General features: G+C 34.3%; 2 protein-coding genes across 2 annotated transcripts in view; one reads left to right on the forward strand and one right to left on the reverse strand.

Moving 5' to 3' along the window:
• Positions 1-4,565: 4,565 nt before the first annotated feature.
• LOC126830160 (uncharacterized) lies at positions 4,566-10,062 on the reverse strand. Its single transcript, XM_050560452.2, has 4 exons — positions 9,926-10,062; positions 9,099-9,282; positions 8,283-8,480; positions 4,566-6,170 (listed from the first exon to the last, which is right to left on the reverse strand). The coding sequence occupies exons 2-4, from the start codon at positions 9,259-9,261 to the stop codon at positions 5,164-5,166; spliced, it is 1,368 nt and encodes a 455-aa protein (XP_050416409.1). The 5' UTR covers positions 9,262-9,282; positions 9,926-10,062; the 3' UTR covers positions 4,566-5,163.
• Positions 10,063-13,035: 2,973 nt separating this feature from the next.
• Positions 13,036-22,769, forward strand: part of LOC126829394 (bridge-like lipid transfer protein family member 1) — a 61,785-nt gene continuing 52,051 nt past the window's right edge. The window contains exons 1-13 of the mRNA XM_050559215.2: positions 13,036-13,113; positions 13,353-13,552; positions 15,171-15,314; positions 16,006-16,162; positions 17,063-17,132; positions 17,331-17,524; positions 18,382-18,603; positions 19,637-19,793; positions 20,578-20,748; positions 21,066-21,183; positions 21,473-21,628; positions 22,000-22,097; positions 22,566-22,732. Of these exons, the coding sequence (XP_050415172.1) occupies positions 13,097-13,113; positions 13,353-13,552; positions 15,171-15,314; positions 16,006-16,162; positions 17,063-17,132; positions 17,331-17,524; positions 18,382-18,603; positions 19,637-19,793; positions 20,578-20,748; positions 21,066-21,183; positions 21,473-21,628; positions 22,000-22,097; positions 22,566-22,732 (1,871 nt within the window). The 5' untranslated portion in view covers positions 13,036-13,096. The remainder of the gene's footprint in view (positions 13,114-13,352; positions 13,553-15,170; positions 15,315-16,005; positions 16,163-17,062; positions 17,133-17,330; positions 17,525-18,381; positions 18,604-19,636; positions 19,794-20,577; positions 20,749-21,065; positions 21,184-21,472; positions 21,629-21,999; positions 22,098-22,565; positions 22,733-22,769) is intronic.

The raw sequence follows: 22,769 nt of genomic DNA on the forward strand, positions 1-22,769 counted from the left end.
TTCCAATGTTGATTACATTGAATTCTTTATAATTGGTACAAGTTTATTGCAGTTAATGTATTTTAAAATTTATTTGTCTGAGGTCAATCAGTTGTGAATTAGCTGCATTTGGGCATGATGTACCAGTAAAGACAACCAAGTACCGGTATTCTAAAATTACTGTATTATTATCATATTCATAATTTTCAGGGTGGAAAATTTTACTTTATGGATCATGTTGCTGATGAACCTTCTTCTTCCTGGCTTCGATGGTTTCAGAATCATTTAAACCCACTGTGGAAAGCAGCAGCTGATAACTGTAATATTAACAGAGAGATAGTTTCAACTATCAAAAAAATAGGTTTCTCCAGTGTTGAAGTGAATCGTTTTAATTTGAAGACAATGATAGTTCTAATCAATCCAAGCATATATGGTACATCAGTTAAATAATGTAAGCTTGTAAGCTTATTGTTTAAATTAGTGAACTCAGCATAGAAACTCTGCAAGAAGTATCCCATGCTTATTAAACTCCTTTGTAATAAACTTGTTGTCTTTCGGAATATAGATGTATGGTATTTTAGTTATTTCTAATTGGTAGCTTTGAATTCTTATCCTTAACATTATATGTACTAATTAATAGTAGTATACAGTATCCTATGTAGGATTTGTTATTCATGGGTTGGATTTTGATCTCCTCCCTTAAGTATTCACCAGATCGTAGCTTAGTTATTTATGCTTAATCGTTTAGGTTCATCAATATCCATGTATCACATTTGAATAGACATATTTATTGTATATACATCGAAAAAAGCATTGTTCAAAATATGAAATTTTTTTGACTAGTTCTGAATAATTAGAATTTTTTAAATAATCATCAGCATTTATGTTTGTAATCTTTTTAGTTATGCTTTTTTTAGTTTCTAATGATTAGGGACTATTGTCAGTTTGCTCACCACATCTATAGAATAGGTGTGTTTATATTACTGGCCAAAACACCATCACACAATACTAAAACACATTATCCAGTTATATTATTGTTAAAACAGTTGTCCTAGATATACTTTAGTGAATGATACTGATTAATTGGGTGGAAGAAGCTTGCAAACCTTTATCTGAAGCACTGATAATTTTTCTAAGAAATACAAACATTCAGTCCCCAACGTCCATGCTGTGTAAGTGCATACATAACTTTTTTATTTTCCGTAGTTATAGTGGTAAGGAATTATCAAATCATTTACAAAATTGTAGAATTATATTCTTTAGAATAAGTTACGTAACAGATCAGGTTTTTATTTGAAATTTTCAGACTAGGTGTATTGTTACATATTTGCATTTTACGTGAATTTACATTGTCTTGTAAAATTTGTGATCTTCCTTTCAGATGTTTCCTGTATCATTGTTATTGCTTTTGTAGTTTTGTTTTTATGGTTATATTTATTATGTTTGTAATCTTTTTAGTTATACTTTTAGTTTTTATGCTTACATATTAGCAGTAATAAAAAAAAAATTATTATGTGATTTCATATTAATAAAAAACATGCCAACAGTGAGGCTGATGTCCCCCGCCGAAATCCAATCGATGACATATATTAATTAGTCGCACATTTATTTTTTTAAAAAGTATCAAGGAATCAAACTGATTATCAAATATACATACGTTTCATCACTCTCTATCAGATAGAATCAAAGTTAGCTTGTCCCAAAGCATCCACCAATGAAATTGCTTAACTCTGCTTAGCTTTAGCTTGAAATGTTAACCACTGAACTCAGTCAAGACATTCACCTAATGAACATCTTCATCAAGTTAAAACATTCTACCTCAATTAAAAGTATCTTGCAAAATTTGTGATCTTCCTTTCAGATGTTTTCTGTATCATTGTTATTGCTTTTGTAGTTTTGTTTTTATGGTTATTTTTATTATGTTTGTAATCTTTTTAGTTATACTTCTAGTTTTTATGCTTACATGTATATAAACAGTAATAAAAAAAAAAATTATTATGTGATTTCATATTAATAAAAAACATGCCAACAGTGAGGCTGATGTCCCCCGGCGAAATCCCAAAATAAATAGATGACACATATTAATTAGTGGCACATTTATTTTTTTTTAAAAGTATCAAGGAATCAAACTGCTTATCAAATATACACTACGTTTCATCACTCTCTATCAGATAGAATCAAAGTTAGCTTGTCCCAAAGCATCCACCAATGAAATTGCTTAACTCTGCTTAACCACTGAACTCAGTCAAGACATTCACCTAATGAACATCTTCGTCAAGTTAAAACATTCTACCTCAATTAAAAGCAGAGTTGTTGTGTTCCAAAGTCTTGACCAATCAAATTGCTTATCGCTCCTTAGCCTAAGCAGAAAATTCTAATTATCGAACTTAGTCAAGGTAATGATATGATGAATCTATACTCAGAGTTTCATCACTATCACTTAAATATAACCAACGTTATCGTGCCCCAAAGCATCAACCAATCAGATTGCTTATCGCAGCTTTGCTTACCGTAAGTAGACAATGTTTATCACCGAGCTCCAAGGCATTCACCTAATAAACACCTACACCAAGTTTGAACATTCTAGCTAAATTAGAATGAGAGTTATATTGTGTTCCAAAGTCTCGACCAATCAAATTGCTTATTGCTTTGCTTACCCTGAGCAGAAAATGTTGATTATCGAACTTAGTCAAGGTATTGATGTAATAAAACTATACACCAAATGTCATCACTGTCACTTAATTAGAACTAAAGTTATCGTGTCTCAAAGCACCAACCAATCAAATTGCTTATCTCTGCTTACCCTAAACAGGTATTGACCTAATAAACACCTACATCAAGTTGGAACATTCTAGCTGAATTAGAAAGAGACCTAATAAACACCTACATCAAGTTGGAACATTCTAGCTCAATTAGAAAGAGACTTATTGTGTTCTAATTTCTCAGCCAATCAAATTGCTTATCGCTCTGCTTACCCCGAGCAGAAAATGCTCATTATCAAACTTTTTTGTCCTCCGCCTTTTGAAGAAACCAGGGGACTATTGAAATGAGTTCGTCCGTCTGTCACACTTTTTGGGACACAATAACTCTCTTTCTAATTGAGCTAGAATGTTCAGACTTAGTGTAGGTGTTTATTAGGCCAATGCCTTGGTGGAGTTCGAAGATGAAATGAAATGAAATGTGGTTTAACGTCCTACTGTTCTGCTCCTAAACTGGGCTAATGAAGATGGGCATACGGCATACCGTGTGCTATGAGGGAAATTTTGCCCAGGCAGCGGCGCTATGGCCTACTCTTATATCGAATTCCAACTGCCAAGGGATCTTTTACATGCAAGGCCAATATGTACATGGGACCTCGGTTTTTTGTTCCATCTGAACAACTAGACAGCTGTCCTTGTCAGGCCCTCCGTCCTGCATCACTGACGAGGGGAAACCACGCCGGAAAATCTGGATGAACTTTTTCAGTCAATGCAGGGATCAAACACCCGACCTCCAGGCTAGCGAGCCAAGTTCTTACCCACTTAGCCACGTGATCCCCCGTTCGAAGATGAGCATTTTTTGCTTAGGGTAAGCAGAGATAAGCAATTTGATTGGTTGATGCTTGGGGACACGATAACTTTAGTTCTAATTAAGTGAGAGTGATGAAACTTTGTGTATAGCTTTATTACATCAATACCTTGACTAAGTTCGATAATCAACATTTTCTGCTTTCATGTCATGACGGAGTTCAATGATTAACATTTCGAGCTGAAGCTACGCATAGCTAATCAATTTCATTGGTGGATGCTTTGGGACAAGATAAATGAAATGAAATGAAATGGGGTTTGTTCTGCTCCTAACCTGGGCTAATGAAGACGGGCATATGCCATACAGTGTGCTATGAGGGAAATTTTTGCCTGGGCAGCGGCGCTACGGCCTACTCTTATATCGAATTCCAACTGCCAAGGGATCTTTTACGTGCACGCTAATGTGTACACGGGACCTCGGTTTTCCGTCCCATCCAAACGACTAGACAGCTGTCCTTGTCAGGCACTCCGTCCTGCATCACTGACAAGGGGAAACCACGCCAGAAAATCTGGATGAACTGGGACAAGATAATTTTGATTCTATCTGATAGTGAGTGCTGAAACTTAGTGTATAGTTTGATTGCTCGATACTTTTGAAAAAAAATAAATGTGCGATTAATTAATATGTGTCATCTATTTATTTTGGGATTTTGGCATGGGACATCAGCCTCACTGTTGGCTTGTTACACTACATTGTAATTTAAAATACTTTATATCACAACCATGTTCTACCAGTGACAGTTTTATTGATATCAACCAGCCAATGTTCTACCAGTGACAGTTCTATTTATATCAACCTGCCAATGTTCTACCAGTGACAGTTCTATCTATCTGTCATAATATAACCTAAGGCCCATCCCATCCACTATTATAGTCTTGGGTTCTAAAATTCCAATAATTCACCACCAAACTAGGCCTATACCAATACAGACAATTTGTTTGGTCAATAAGCTGATAAGAATGCTCTTGATAAAGCAAATAGTCAAATGTTAATGTAGGACATATAGAAAATAAACCAAATGTAATTGACATCTCATTTTAATCAAATTTTGAAAACAGAGAATAATATCAATGTAAAATTTGTATAAATTCAGATTATTGCTATATTTGGAAAAATCAAATACATGTATGAATATTGCAATAGACAAAAGAAACATAACATTAAAAAATATCACAGTGAACAAAATCACAGTTATATGTATACACAAGGTTCTCTGTGTTATAATATGCAACCAACTGTCTAACAAAATAAAGAACAAACAGTACATGAATACAGGTGAGACAATTTATATTCATATTTATATATATATTATGTGTATAATTTAATATTTAAACAATAGTAAAAAATCCACATCTTGTGCTACGGAAATTGATAAAAGTTTAATAAACCAGGAGATTCTAAAAGTATGATAAAATAAAATCAAACTATAAAAAGCAATGTTTGACTAAACTTTAAGATCTAAATTTAGGAAAAAGGCTGGGAGTATAATATAAGTAGAAGCTCTGATTATCATTTTCTCAACTTCTGCAAAAGTCTTGAAATGATATAGAAAATGTTTATTATCATATAAAATGACAAATTTTGCATGGTTACAATACAAAATGAAAATTAGTTATACTATTCAATTAAACATGGCGTGTGTAGTAAATAATTTTTAATTTTTTTCGGGAGTTTAAGATTCTTTACATCAGAGACCTTTTGCAAACTCAAAACCTTTAATCGACATAATGCCATTAATGTCTGTACTTGATTAGCAACATTCCATATTCTCACGTAACCATCACAACATGATGAAAGTAGTTTTTGTCCCTCACTACTGTATGCAAGAGATAAAATATTTTTTTCCCTCATATCATGACCCATGGTTGTTTGAGGACAAGATGACTTCACATCAATGGACAGTAATATATTTTCTTCAATAACACTGATAATAACAATTTTTAAAGAATGGAGGGCAACAGCTATTGATTGTCCGTCTGGATTGAACTTGATACAGTCAATCATATCATTTTCAGACTCATCTTCACATGGGTTCAAAGTGCAAAGAGTCATTCCTGTTAGGAAATTTATAATATGAACTTTGACCTCTGATGTGGCAACAGCCATTATAGAGTGTTCATACTGTGGATCAAAATCGTAGCCTGTATTACTGGCCAACTGTCCTTCAATAACATCTTCAAACACAGTACATAAATTTCTCATACTTAACACCTGAAGTATGAATAAAACACCCTGATTATTACTAATGGCCAGATATTTACTATCTGGTGACCATTTAAAGTCAACACTATCTGTGTACTGTCCTCTTTGATTTATAAAGGAAGGGCATATATGGTGACAAAACACACTTTTTTTTCGAAATTCTCCAAATGTTAATTTCGATAGCTGAAGTTCATATCTGCCTAAATTCCTTGTCATTATTGCAATGAATATTCCATTTGGAGCAATAGCAAAGCAATGGAATGCTGCATTGCTGATATCTTTTTGTTTAGAATAAACCTGAATGGAGTCTAATGTTATTAAATTCACTTCTCCTGTACCAATATACCCAATAAAATCTCCAGATGGGTGAATAGACAACTTTGGTTTCTTAGATGTTGATGTCCCTTTCAACTTAAAATATCCTGAAAGAAAACAGTTTGTTTAACTACAATGTACTCTATTTTTCAAGTATACATCAATATATTTTTCAGTGACTAATATACTATTCAAAAAAAGTAGGGGATATTTGATTTTTAAGTGTTATTAAAGTCACCTAATGAAACTGACGAAGAAACAAATGACAAAATGAAATGAAGTTCACATTCATCGATTTATTCCAAATGATCGTTAGACTAAGTAAGGCACAGACTGACCATTATAAGGGTAAAATGATACCCGGGGTCAAACAGCAAAGTTACCACAGCATCACAACCAAGTCAGTAATGGGTAAATCCTCCTCTGTTTGCCAAACAAGCATTGATCCGACGTGGCATACTCCTAATGAGACGTCTAAGGTCATTTTGGTCCAGATTGTCCCATTCCTGTTGCAACGCAGCAGCAAGTTCTTGGACATTGGCAGGACGTTGTTGACGTTGACGTAACCTCTGTCCAAGCATGTCCCAGACATGCTCGATGGGGGAGAGGTCGGGACTCAGTGCTGGCCAAGGTAATGTGGTGATGTTCTGTTGTTGGAGGTAACCTGTAACGATCCTGGCCCTGTGACATCTTGCGTTGTCATCCTGGAAGATGAAACGGCGGCCATGACGTCGTGCGAACGGCACAACATGGACTGCCAAGATGTTGTCCCGGTAGTACTGGCCTGTAACACGCCCTGCAACAACATGTAAAGCCGTTCTTCCAGCAACAGTGATGCCTCCCCACACCATAACAGAACCACCCCCAAATCGATCATGTCTGTCCAAAAAATCAACAGTGAACCTTGACTCATCTGAAAACATCACATTGCTCCAGCGTCGATTATCCCAGTGTTGACGATCCCTACACCAACGACGTCTTGCCTGAATGTGATGATCTCTCAAACAAGGGATCACGCGAGGACGTCGGGCGCGAAGGTGACCCCTATGCAGTCGATTCCGAATCGTCTGGCCACTCACTCTCACACCAGTGTCTGTTTGAAGACGAGCGCTGATCTGATTTGCTGTGATGACACGATTTTTCAAGGCCAAGGTACGGATAAATCGATTCTGGGCTTGAGTTGTCGCCCTTGGTCGACCTGAGCGTGGTCTGTCCTGTACAGATTGTGTATCACGGTATCTGGACCATAGCCTGCTTATGACAGACTGAGAAACATTCATCGTCCGCGCCACAACCGCCTGTGTTGTGCCGATCTGTAGCATGCCAAGGGCACGTAACCTTTCATTTTGGGTAAGCCGACGCATATCAAAATTTGTTTTCTGGTCACTAAAACAATTAAACTGATGTTTTCACCCTGGAATTCAATGCCACAATGACTGTAACATTCAAAGTCAGAGTCGTGCAAATCTTGGGTTGGACCCCCATGATGATCCCAAGCATCACCTGCATTCCATGCGGTAGCTAGTGGTGCGTTTGGGCGTCACATGTAACTGGAAATGTTTCTTCTGTTAGGTTCTATAGTGACTTTTTTCGTAGTCATTTGCATATTTTAGTATTATGCCCCCAAAATCAAATATCCCCTACTTTTTTTGAATAGTATATAACTATGTATAAGACATGCCTAGGGCTGACGAGGAAAGTGCCCTGTATCAAGATATCTCCAGCTGTTGCAAAATTCGGACTGAACTGACAAACCCCTAGATAATAAATTATATAATATATTAGTCGCAGATAGACAATAAAAATTGTATACGGTACCAAAAACTAAGTCAGTTTTGTTTCTATGGAAACACAAAGATGATTAAATCTGCAAAATTTCAAATCAGCAAATTTATACAACTATGATAAAGAATTCATAAAGATATCTCAAATGGTTTATGAGATACATGTGTGTTCTGGAAAACAAACCGGGACAGCCATTTCAATATCCTTCCTTTAACTTTCCAGTGCAGGGGCCTCAGTCATGAAAAATTTACTAGAATGTTAAGGATGAAGTCATTCCATTGGCTGAGAGTTAAATAAAATCTTACTGCAAATTATAGCTATTGCCCAATAATAGAGCAAAATTCTTAAAATATTTTATTTTAAGTTTTCAAAACTAAGGCCTCAGGATAATAACGGAAAACTGCAAAACAACATGGCTGAAGTAACACACTCACCTAGACCATGGTTTAACTTGTTTAGATCAACTATAAATATTCGACCACTAGGAATACCAGAGATAGTTGAGGTACCAGCGGTTAGATTTGGTAAAAGATAATAACATGAAGCAGAAACAACCAACTTAGAATCATCATATGGTAAGAATGATGCCTCTACATACCAATAACCATCGTTTGTTTCTAATCTATTGTTATCTGAAAGTTTTCATTAAAAAAGACATGAAATATACAAATTCAGTATGCCCTATTCGTACTCATACTTAAGCTAAAAACTAAAATTATACTATACATCTTAAATGATAGTCACGCAAAGTGTGGAAATATGCCCACATAGCAGCTATGTCTCGATAAAAGAAAACTTATATATAATGTTGACCAAATTTGATGCCTTCAAGAAATCTGATCTCTGTTGTGTTCACAAGCTTGAACAAATCCGGTTAAAACAGTAGCAATCATATTCATAATGATGGGGTTTGTCTTTTTGACAGAGAGAGAGAGAAATAGGGTTTAACGTCCAATCGACATAAACTAGGTCATTTTGGGACTAATATGTGGTTCAATTTTATTTCAATAATTCGCATGCGCATAGGGTTAGCAGTGGGGGGAAACTGGAGGACCCGGAAAAAAAACCACGAGGTGGGACAGGCGACCCTACTCATTGTCACCTACAACTGGCCAGTTGGCAGAAGGATGGATGGACAGACAGACTAATGGACAACATGACAGAATAATATGTGTGCATATAAAAAGACACTCATAAAATATTACTGTAAACAAATAATGACGTGGGTTTTTTTTTAATTTGCAACTTACAAAATAATCTTGGTAAAGCTTGTAGTTCTACTATCAAACCTCCTGGTTCAGCTCTCCAGTGCTCAGGGCTGTGAACATAAGGTTTATTCGGGTAAAATATTTCATTAACCTTGTGATCTTTTATTTTCATCATTAATAATCTAGAACTAGTTCCAGCACCCATGGTACTGTATATAGCTTTAATCTGAAATATAGTTGTGCGTTGACTAAATAAATATGGATAACAATAAAGTAGTACAAACTATGTATTTTAATTAAACCTCATCCAGAGAAAGAAAGAAAAACAAACCTGTCTGTAGCCATAGGCTTTTGATTAATCAAAACAAATACTGTACCGGTATTAATTTTTTAAAAAATAATGAAAAAAATACAATACAAATCAAATACTTATTAGCATACATCACTATAACTATATTTATTACTACAACTTGTACAAGCAAATTGTTTCGGATTGCTGTCTGAAGCAGAGAGTGAGATGGGAATTTGACACACCATTTGAACTCAATCAGTCAATGACAGACCATGGATGATCTCGGTGACAGTGCACACGTTAAAGACGTACCACCCGACCACCACCCCACCCGTTGCCTCACGTACAACCGCGATTTATGTAAGAAAACTGAATCCTTACATTACAATGATAAATTTATTTTACCATGTCCAGCTGTGCTCTGTTAAGCTAACAACAAGTTTATACTTTGTCACAGTTTGTGTTGCAACATTTTCGAATAATAGTTGTGTACCGTGGCGTTTCGGTAGTGGCGGTAGGGCCTACTTTTTAAAATAATTATATTATACTCAGTTATTTCATTATCAGATTTACCGACCTATTCCTAGTTTTGCTTAACGTGGTACGAATTAGATCTTATGTATTTTCTTTCACTATAACAGAAACATGTTTAAAATATAGTCTTGTGTAGACTAAAAACATAATTTATGATAGGACCTCTAATTTTTGAAGACGTTCATGACGTTATCATAATTTATGAATTTAAAATAAAATACAAACGAAACAGTATCGAACAGTATGTTATATATTTTTGTGATCCATGCATACACTATTATGTAAACCTTTTTATTTAATGAAAGACAACGTTTAATGAATTATAAGATGTATAGCATTGCCTATTTCTACATATTCTAAATTTTATATCCCTTCGTTTTACGTATATTTTTTTATTCCAATATTTTATAACAGAGTTATCTCCCATGTAAAAATGTCTGCAATGTTAAAGTGTTAAATTTTATACGTTTTTTTTTTGTTGGAAAAAGTATTGCAAGAGCAAATAATACTACTTTAACCATTGATAATTGCATTCAGGGTTTGTATTTTATTGATGTGCACCGAGGCATTTAAATAAATATCCCCTTCCTCTTCCACCCACTGTGACTGAAGGGAATTTCTGAAAAAAAAAGTGATAAATTTACACTTCACTGGTCCGTAGAGATAGTCTGTCATTGGTTACATTAGTATTGTAACGAAAATATGAAGAGAGCAGGTAGGGCTCTCATATTTTCGTTACTAAAGTAACTAGTCTGTCATATACAATATCTTATCTTATCTTACCCACGGTAGCACGACATTTTGGCCCCGCGACCTTTCCGACGGTTCGGACTTACTTGTGACGACTTTTCAGACTTAGAAGTTAGATGAGTAAATGAAAGACTGTTGAAAATTTGTGTGTATATAAGCCTACATGCAAACTAAAGTTAGATTTTTTTTTCGTTTTATGTGAGTCTGATGACAGTTGAGTTTATTAACAATAATAAAGAAATATAATGTTGTCAGTTCTCTTTTTTTTTTTTAATTTACCTGCGATTGTTCAGATTGCTAATAGAAGTTTAAAGGAGCTAATTTAAATCGCTAATATTTTGGACCTAGAAATTGGCACAAATAAGTCGCAACACACATAATAATGTAATATGAATTTATATCAACTGTTTACATTCAATCGTGTCCTTTTACTGTGAATTGCCATCAGTTATGTTCGGCGAAATACGCCAGAAGTCTCAACCGAAGTCAGTTACTAGCGTCTGGTTATTCCAGTCAACACCGATATTATTTATTGTGCATGCTCTCCAAATAAGAATATGATATCACCGTTTGACATGACTTGTGGAATATGTCTAACCTCATTCTTTGAGCACCTTGTTACAAATTGCGCTGAAACGCAACGGCAAAATGTTTATTTTGTCTTAAATATTGTCTATCAGAAGCCCATCTTTTCCAGGTAAGATCACAACACCAATGCTGATTTAAATTGAAAAAAAAAATCGTGTTTTCAATGTTGAAGATTTTGGATGATATTTGATACAGACTTAGCTACTTTAACACTGCTAACATTGGGATTATCGTTTAATCAACTTTAATTATCCCGCTTTGATCCTCGCCATCTATCTATCTATATATATATTTGTGACTGTCGTTTGTCTGTCTGTCTGTCTGTTCGGGGTTGGCGGCTACACTAGGTCTGCCCCGAGTCTGAAATTTGGGGTATAGGGGAAGCTCGGACCGGGGAGTAACATAGGCCAGGTGGCTTAAGTCTACCACTTCCGGTTTCGGAGTTATGACCCCCGAGCGAAGCCGGTCTGTTCGGGGTTGGCGGCTACACTCGATCTGCCCCGATTCTGAAATTTGGGGTATAGGGGTAGCTCGGACCGGGGAGTAACATAGGCCAGGTGGCGTTAGTCTACCACTTCCGGTTTCGGAGTTATGACCCCCGAGCGAAGCCTGGTATCCTGCTAGTTTCTAATATTTTTTAAAAACATTTTTCTTTGTATGCACTAATTTAAGATTTGCTTTTGTTTTTGAGTAGGTCATTTTCAAATATATATTCATCAGTATATGACTTTTTAAAAAAAATATATATTACTTTTACGGGAAATGATGATTATCAAGGAACCGTTGGGTATCCTTTGGTAGAGCCTTTTAATAATCACATGTTTCATGTTAATATTCATGGTAAATTTTACCTGCATGTTATTTTCATAAAATTGTTTTTAGCTTATTATAAAGTGATTTGACAGTTGTGTTCAACGTTTCCTTACAACTTATTCTTGAGTTCAAAATGTCACCTCCCCGACTCCGAAATGTCGTTGCCATATTTTTTTGAGTCCAAAAGGTTGTAAGTCCGAAATATTACGGGACCGAAATGTCATGTAATCCTACCCACTGCAGTGTGGATTAAGGTTGGGGAACAGTTCATTACATTTAGCTATTATTATGTGTATCATAATTGCATGCCAGAAGTTTACCGTTAAATGGATATATATCAATGCTAAAGTGTATCTTTCAACATTGGGATAATTTAATGGTTAACAGTAGGCGATGGTACTATTGAGACTGTGGTGTGAATATTATTTTTTGAGACATTGACATGTTACATTATAGCCACATTATTTTATAATAGTATGGGACTATATGTGTGTTTATAATTCTAATCATTTTAGCTATCAAAACTTTTGGACTGACAAACTCTGTAAGAATTGACATGGCCCATAAATTTATAAGTTGATAAGACTAGAATGGAATGTGGTCTGATAAATGCAGAGTTTTGTCATGGTGTTGACTGAGAAAGTTCCCCAAGATTTTCCAGTATGGTTTCCCTCTGGTTAGGTGTGCAGGACAGAGGGCATGACCGAACATTGTCTAGTTATTTGGATGGGCAAAAAAATCAAGGCCCCTAGACAGTTGGAATTTGATTGCTGTACAGGCAAAATTTCCCTCAGTTGGCACATACAGCACTTTTCAAGTTCAAATGTTTATTTTCTCTTTTTTATCATAAAGTTTAGATTTTTAGGCTATGGTCTCACAAAAAGTGCCGTTTAGTAACTGTCTTTTTGTGCTATTGAGAAAATTATTTATTTTATTATATGTAAAGTCATAGAATATTATAGCACATGCTTTATTATTAAATTTATTTCATTTTAAGGGTAAATAAACATGGAAATAAGAAGCATGCTTATTCAGCTGGTATTTTGAATTTACTGGAAAATAAATGGCTATTAAATTAAGGTAAATTGAATATTCTAAACAAATATTGTAGCCCAATATTTATATTGAGATTGCCTTTATAATTTTTTGTACACATTCCCTGAAAGATGGTTGTATACCTACTTCTTTAAAAAAAATAGAGTTAGATTCAAAGTAATTTTTTTATTTGTACTATCAGTGATATTCTTGTAGGTTTAAGTTTATTTTATTTGTAATTTACTCAATTATGATAGTGAATACCATACTAATATTTACTTCAGGATGAGGACTCAAAATCAAACATTTATTGAGCAGATAGAGGAGGAGTTACCTGAATCATCGGTATACTATCTATTATTAGCTATGTTGATAGCTATGGCTTGGACTATTTATCTCACCTACTACCATTCCAGGGTTATGGGCATTATAATAGGAGCAGTTCTCAATAAATTTCTTAGATATCTTGGCCATATAAAGTTTGGTAAGTTTCATGGCTTAAAATATGATTTTTTTTTTACAGAAAGTTAATTATTAAGTCACTAAATTACATTCCATAGTAGACTAAATAAAAATATTGCAAAGGCAGTTTTATAAATAAAAGTATAAAGGGTTGAAGTATGTAAATCAAATGGCAAACTATGACGGTATAGCTTGTTTACTGTGTCTGAAAATTTCAAATCACAATATGACAGTATGGCTTATTTACTGTGTCTGAAAATTTCAAATCACAATATTGAGCCATTCAGAAATAATTGCTAGATTTGCTTAACTTGGTTAGGTAACCCATTCATATAAGAAATTTTAGTCTTCAATTATTTGAGTGACTTGATAATCACTACAATTGCCTAGAGCTTACCGTGAAAATGAAATGAAATGGAGTTTAACGTCCTACTTTTCTGCTCCTAACCTGGGCTAATGAAGACGGGCATACGCCATACAGTGTGCTATGAGGGAAATTTTGTCCGGACAGCGGCACTACGGCCTACTCTTATATCGAATTCCAACTGCCAAGGGATCTTTAACGTGCACGCCAATGTGTACACGGGACCTCGGTTTTTCATCCCATCCGAACGACTAGACAGCTTTCCTTGTCAGCCCCTCTGTCCTGCATCATTGACAAGGGAGAACCACGGCGGAAAATCTGGATGAACTTTCTCGGCCAATGCAGGGATCGAACACCCGACCTCCAGGCTAGCGAGCTAGCGTCTTACCCACTTAGCCACGTGATCCCCCTAGAGCTTACCAGTATGGCTTCAGCAAGTATACAGGCATGGCTATATTGGCACTTAAAGAGCATGGCCTTTGGGGATTGGACACTCTGAGGAACAGGGGTTACAATTTTTGTCTGATTTTGATGGAACTTGAAATGTATGTTTATAACCAAAAGATCTTGGTTCTTTTTGATATTTGCACATATCGAATCGTAACTACCTGAATTATGGCCCCTGATTGTATGAAAAATCACATTTTTAGCTTGTGGTCCCTCTAGAGGTCACAATTTTTATCCTATTTAACAGAACATTTAAACATATCACCGTTACACCCTAATGCTGGTTGAGTTTGAATTTTGTGAAAATCGGACCAAAACTGCTGCACAAAATGGCTGCTACTTGTACACAAATAATGTAAAAGTATGTAATATCAAGGTTGTGGATGCTCTAGAAGTCACAATTTTTATCCAATCTTTCCTGAAACTTAAAAGTATATATGTTTATATCCAAAATATCTGGGTGCCTTTCAATATTCGTGGATATTGGACCGTAACTTTGTGGATTATGGCCCCTGATTGTACAAAAAATCACATTTTTTTAGCTTGTTTTCTGTCCTTCTCTTGCTAAATGTGGGCATATCTTGTATGGCATCCGCTGGTTGTGTACGTGTTAAAACCCTTGTATTAGAGTAGCATCACTGTCCAGGCAAAATTTACCTCATATCATACTGCGTTTACAGTGAGACATTCAACCCCACTTCAATTCATTTTCACCTGTGCTATGATTTCTGTGACATTTGCTTTTCCTTCATCATATAATGTAAATTAGAAAATTCCAACATCCCTGATAATTAGATTTGGAATTGTAATTTTTGTTTATTTTTTTCAGGATCTTTCTCTTTCTCAGTTTTATCGGGTAAAGTTATGTTTAGAGATTTTCATATTATAACTGAAGATTATTCTTTAAGAATACAATATGGCTGGATTATATTTAGATGGTGGAGACCTTATGTTTATAAAGAGATAAATGAAGGTATAATTTGTTCAAATTTTCTATTACATGTAATTAGAATCTTAGCCGACTCTTAATTCATCCAATCAGATATTGGACCTACATTTGTGTCTATTCTGTGAAGGTACAAAGTTTGACAGCATGAAATAGACGTCATCAATTAAGCTAACTTGTCAATCAAATTTCTTATGAAAGTATTTATCAGGTACACAGGTAGTTATTTCCAATAAAATTATGGCAATTTTGGTGTACATGTATATGAAAAGTAGAGACACCCAGTCTTACTAGAAAAATACTGGATTCCCTAAAAAACATCTATTGGGCGCGCACAAGACAAAACTGTAAACGTCTAATAGACTCAGCAATTAAACTGCAGAGAAAGATGTCAGCAGTTGATAATGCAACAAATTACTTAGGCTTTGATATTATGGTAAATAGACAGCGATTAACGACTAATACAAGCCAAAGTTGAATTCTTACCCAGTTAAGTCACATGATAAACAAGATTGCTTAAACAGATTGGGGTACTTTTTGCCAATTAAAATGTTTTGAGAGGGATTTGAAGCAAACTTTTAGTTTGAGTATATTTTTAGTCCAAACATATCATCAAATCACACAATTTGTACACAGGAAGGCATCTTTAAACATGTGTGAATCCAAACCAAACAGACTATAGTGTCATGTTGAAATTTTTATTGTTTTTTTTTTGTAGATATGTCCCATTCTGAAACTAGGATGTCTCTATTCATTGATGGTCTAGAATTTCATGTGTATAACAGATCTGCAAATTATGCTCAGCTAGAAAAATTCTTTGGTTTGAAACCAACAATGGTTCCCGAATGTGATGTTGAAGAACCAGTTCAAAACCGGTATTTAGTCTTTATATGTTTTTAGATTTAAATGACATATAGATGTTACAGAATGGGCATATTCCTGGTCGGACAATTTAGGACGTTTAGAAAATAGCGTCAGACATGTGCAAAATATACGGGCGAAATCCCATCACTGGTTTGGATCCTTGTTCTTAAAACTTGTGTTATGGTTCAGGCTTTATGTCCATTTTAATAAATAATAGGCTATTAGAGGTCTGAATTATGACCATCTGTTATTTTAAAGGTGAAATCCTAGATACGTTTCAGTGAATATAACTGGTCAATTCTGTGTGAAAGCTCTTAGTACCTTTTATTCTAACCCTAAGCAAAAATCTTAAACTCTGTCGTAGGTTTTCAAAGAAATGCCAATATCCAAGTGCGTTAGAGATGAGCTTCCTGGCTAATAGTCACCTTCTGCTTAGACGAACATGTCTATAATGCAGACACATGTGCATTGACAACTTTCTGCTGCACTTTTTTTTATGTTTTCCAGCTAGTGAGTTCAAATTACCTCTTGGCAAGTTTACAAATGGTATCAAATAGTTGCGATCATCATGTCTCTAAAAGCATTACATAATTCTTATAAATAGTATTGGAGACATTACCAAACAACTCAATAATTTGTATTAAAACTTGATATTGATAGGCTATTTATTCACATATTGATCTTTGATTTGACCTCCTCCTTTAATCACAGCACAGATACCCCACAATATCACAATCTGATTTAAGATGGGTTTAACTGTGTAAGGCAGTGTAAACATGACATCCAGTAGAGTAAAAGTAAAAGCCTGTGTGTATAAGGATATTGACAGTGGATTTGAACCTTGGCCGTATCAGATTGGCAAAACCCTAGTTCTGTACTACATATATTATGTGCAAATTTGTTTTTTGTAGAATACAGGTAGCAGAAAATGGTATTCATTGGAGAGATCTGATACCCGTTATTAAAATAGATATAAATTCTGTAAGTGTTTAATTTAATAAACTTTATAAACAATATGACTGAATACACAATATATTTGACTAAATTATACTGCAATTTGAAAGTTTAAGAAATTGTTTAATATCCTTGAATCCATTGTTATAAAGCATTTTGTTTTTGGGAGTTGTTATTCTGCATAGAATAGATGACATTTTAATCAAACATTTTTTTAAATTCCAGGGTAGATTTATTTTTGGAAATTATTTGGTACCTTATACACTATTGGCAAGTTTTGAAGAAGCCCATTTAGTTTATACAACGAAACCAGCATCCACACCATTTGATATGTTTATGCATGTAGTCAAGTGTAAATCAGAGAATATGAAAGTTATGATGGTACCTAGTCCTAATTACAGAGGAACTTTAGTGGATGAGTAAGATAGTTCCTAGATTCTTAAAACTTTATGGGGGGGCTGCAGTAGTTTAAGGGTATGGCCAAGAAGAACCATCAGGATTTTTCAAGGCGCTTCTCACTTTTCAGAGGTTATGCCTGTGATGAGACAAAACAAATGTGTACTGAAAGGACCCCTTTGGCAAAATTCTCTCACTACAGAAATAAAATGTATGTATTACACAGGAAATTGGATTCTGTGTACACTTTGGTAGTGTTTATAAAAGATGGCTTATGTTTATAATACAGAAAAAGATTATGCCAGAATGTAGATTTCTAGGCAAAGTTCTCCTTTATGCATGTTCTTTGCAATTTAATAATATTCAATAAACCTTGTGTTTACATATGCTACATGTTTTAACGAATAAATAGTAGCATTGTTTTAGGTTGTTGCCAATTTCAATCACTGTCTCAACAGTGTATAACTCGTTATTTACAAACCAACCATTATTCCCAAATTGACCTACCTAGTTTGTGATGAGTGGATATTGATCCTATTTCTATCTCCTTTATGATTTGTTATCAAGGTCACTATCTCAACACTTCAACAGTGTATAACTCGTTATTTACAAACCCTTATTCCAAAAATGTGCTAGTGAAAGTAAACAGTTGTAAACCCAACACTTTTTATCTAATCTAGTTGGACAATTTTAAACTACGCAACAGTAGGAACCCAATGTTTTTTGATGATTCGCAATGAATTTGAACAATTTGCCAAAAATGGTTTGAAACTAAACATTAAATACAGAAACTCCTGCTACAACAGCACAACTAAACGATACTCAAGTTGTAGTGTGGATGTTTCTGATTTGTTATCAATCTAAATGATTTCTGTTACAGACCACCAAGAAATATGGGTGAAGGTTTTGTAGTCATGCAGTCTAATGATGTAGATATATATTATTATATGGATGAACCAGGTTTAGTACCACATGAACCAGAACTAGTAGAGATGGCAGATGGAGAAGTAGTTGTCAGGCGAACCTATCCATGTCTTGGTATTGATATTAAATGTGGTAAAAAGACAGATTTTAATTATGGTCCCTGGGTCGATAGACAAAGGTACTTTATTATTTTTTCCTTTTTTTTTCATATTCTTTTCACGCCCCAACCAGATGTCAATATGTTTTGACTACATTAACATAGGACATAGTTTCTTTGTGAATGCTGTTCAGACCATGTGAGCTTATTGACCAATCAAATTGTCTGTATTGATATACAGTGCTTATTTTTGTGGTGAATTATTGGAATTTTAGAACCCAAGACTATAATAGTGGATCTGATGGGCCTTAGGTTATATTATGACAGATAGATAGAACTGTAACTGGTAGAACATTGGCAGGTTGATATAAATAGAACTGTCACTGGTAGAACATTGGCTGGTTGATATCAATAAAACTGTCACTGGTAGAACATGGTTGTGATATAAAGTATTTTAGATTACAATGTAGTGTAAAAATGAGAAAAAAATAAATGAAACAAAGTTGTAATCTATTTTTAATTAGGTTGGTTAAGTTATGTTTTAGATACTTGTAGAGTTTCCTTTTACAATGATTTAATTCAATATTGTCTATTTTAACTAAATAATACATATTTACAACATATTCATGTATTATTGTCTAACTGTTTCAATATTTTAATAGAACTCTAAAACTTTTTCATATGTGGTATTTAGCAGAATTTTCTATTTATGTCTGTTTATTACAAGGTGTACCTTTCTGTATGGTGTACACATAACTGTTCATTCAGTCTGGTTTCCCCTTGTCAGTGATGCAGGACGAAGGGCCTGACAAGGACAGCTGTCCAGTCGTTCGGATGGGACGAAAAACCGAGGTCCCATGTACAAATTGACGTGCACGTAAAAGATCCCTTGGCAGTTGGAATTCATTATAAGAGTAGGCCATAGCGCCGCTGCCTGGGCAAAATTTCCCTCATAGCACACTGTATGGCGTATTCCCGTCTTCATTAGCCCAGTTTAGGAGCAAAACAGTAGGACATTAAACCCCTATTTCATTTCATTTCATTCAGTCTGATGGATTCAATGTTCATTTATCAAACAGATATGTATGTTTTAATAACATGTATTTAATTATAGGGAACACTTATGGAAGTTTTTTTTCCCTGTTGATTATCAGCCCTTGATCCCAACCAAAGAACCAGATGCAGGACAACGCCGTGTTTATAAAACATTTGAAACTAAAATAAATTGTACAGCAGCTGTTACATTTGATATTCTCTTTACTAAAAATTCAGTAAGTATTACAAGTCTCTCAATCTTGTGATTCAAAGTTTAGAGGTGACACTTGCAGGGCTGTTTGGGTGTTACGAAACAAGGTCTAGCCATGTGCAAATCGAGGTACACTTTAAACAATCCTTGGCATCTTAAGAGCAATATACAGTACTGCCATTGTCCTGCCTTCAATTAAAAGGTTTAGATTAATGGCATATGCATATGTCAATTTAGTTGGTCTTTTATTCAGTTTAGTTGCAATTCTAATAAATTTGTGACTCAGTGAGTAAGGGGTTGACTCAATGGCAAATTGTAATGGTACATTAGTATGTTTGTAAAATGGAAAAACTCAAAACAAATTAGTTAAATATCTATAGATGTTTCCTTTCTGTAGCCAACATGGACCCCCATGTACAGAGTTGTCATAACAGCATATAGGCCCTCAGGCAAAGCAGTGCACTGGGCCCCCTACCTACACAACTACTCACAGACAAAAAAAAAAATATGGTCAATAGAATTAAACATCTAATTATTGCATTGTTACTTTCCAACAAAATCAGTGCTTAAACATTAAACCCCCCCCCCCCCCCCCAAATATTTAAAGTATAGTATGGATTTATTGACAGCAAGTCCATGCATTAAGACGGTCCTGCTAATCCTTTATTCTGAGCAACAAGAATTGAATTTTTTTGTTTTTAACCTATTAATTATTGTGAATCACAGACTTTGGTAGTTCAAGTATACTATTAAATATTAAACATTTATTTTATTTTAGTACAAAATGAGAGTTTTTTTTGATTTTATAGGTAACACAAGCAATTCATATTAATGCCCAACAAGGATCTTATGTAGAATCAATAATACCGTGGATGATCGATGAAGATGGCTATAAAACTAAGATCAAAGGTCAACTTATGTTATTAGATGCATCCACTAGTATGACATTCCGTAACCTTGCTGAGCTTGAAACATTAGAGGTAATAATACACTTGTTTGGAGAGTTTTCTCTCTACATAAAACACTAATATTACATTCTATAATCTTGTAAAACTTGAACCTTTATGAACACACTCTTTTACAGAGATATTTTCTCCCTTTGGAGAACATAACTATGTATTAATACTTACGAGTGCCCTGCACAGCAAAAGTAAGCTATTTAGGAATTAATTCTATGTACTTAATGTCTTTGTGCTAGTCAGAAATTTCTCTTTGCAATACACATCTCTGAAGAAGTTGAGTCCAAGTTGTTTATATTTGTAATAATAGATTATCATGTTTTTGTATATATTTTTAGTTCGATGTAACAATAGATTATCCTATTACTTGGAATGAATATCAAGATTGGAAAATAGACCTTACAGGTTGTAAAGCTACAGTTTCACTCATATATGAACATATGAATTTCTTTAAGGGTAGGTAACAAACCTCATTTCACTAAATTAAAACGGTCAATATCTTTCACTTCTGGCATTTGAAGATCTATAAAAGGTATCAAAACTTGAAAAGCACGGAGTTGCAGTCTTGTGTTCTTATGGTACCTCCCTTTGGAAGTCATTTCCCCACAAAATGCAAGTTTTTCGTGCTACATACCTCGCACTTTTATTTACCTTGCTGATGGACATGTGTTGTATCAATATATTATCTATGGAACTAATGTATAACTTTGACCGTAAGATTTGATGTAGAAAATTTTTTGTTCAGATTTAGTTGAAGATTGGTCTAGTAAAGGACGGCCAGATTTATATAGTTTTGTACCATATACCTGGAGTTTAAACCTGATTATTAAAGAGTTTGAATTAATAGCTGCAACTAATGAATATAACTGGATAGATACTTCATCACAGACACCAGAAAATGGTAGGTTTTAAACATTAATGTCATAAGGCATTAGGTGAGTGCACAGTTGTGTTTTGGAACCTATATATTAGTCTTGATTTGCACAATTCATGTGACTATTTTCTCAGTGAAGTATTTTTTTTATGGATTAAGATTTGAAATTTGAAATAAATATGAATATAGTAGTTGATGTAAATTGTTATTGTAGACAATAATTATTACATGGTTTAGATACGCTGTAAAAAGCACACATTTTGATGTCTCATGCCCAGGTCTCTTAATCCTTTCTGAACTAAACAATTTAATGATTTGGGAATATATATTATAAATTATAGAAATAGATATAACTTATATTGCTTTGAAATATTTCCGTTTCTTATTTTTTTTTTTAGCTCAGATAGCCTTCTGTGGGGAATATTTTGATTTGTCAGTACAACTACCATTTACAGATTTTCTACCCAATACAATAGCTATACCACTTGTGATAAAGGTACCCTAGTTTATATATAACATAAATTCTCAAATTTATTTAATGCTTACATTTATACAATAGTATATATCTTAATAGCCACAAGTAATAACCAGTATCATGCACATAGTAAGATATGATTTCTTTCTGTAGCACTTTATACCACTTGTACCTGGGATAATCGATCTGTTAAAAGAGATGATGTCCCGAGTCAATGATGTTTTTTTTCATATAAGGATTACTTTTCATACACTGTACATGTATCTTGATTGTCCCAACCCATGTTTCTTTGCATCAATACCTTGACTAAGTTTGATAATGAGCATTTTCTGATAAGTAGTTTGATTGCTCAATATTTTATCCTTTTAGCGTTAGTCTTTCTGTCTGTTCAGAAAGTTCAATGTTTTTGTTTGCATGTGTACATAACAACAGATTTATACATACATGTGTTAAATTTTAATATTGTCATGTAATATTTCTAATTATTAGGGAGAAACAGTGTTTTGTCGAGTATATTTACCAGAGAGTAATACTAGTAGACATATTATACTGGCGTTATCAGACAATATGAAGATAGTAAATAGAGATGGTATAGAAGTTGATGGTCCGTTTGGTTATAACAAAGTAAATCAGTGGAGAAAGGTTACTCAAATAAGGTACGCAGATGTTTAAGTCTGGGTAAAATAATATAAT

Source organism: Patella vulgata, chromosome 8 (assembly GCF_932274485.2).
Source record: "Patella vulgata chromosome 8, xgPatVulg1.2, whole genome shotgun sequence".
NCBI classification, from domain to species: Eukaryota; Metazoa; Mollusca; class Gastropoda; family Patellidae; genus Patella; species Patella vulgata.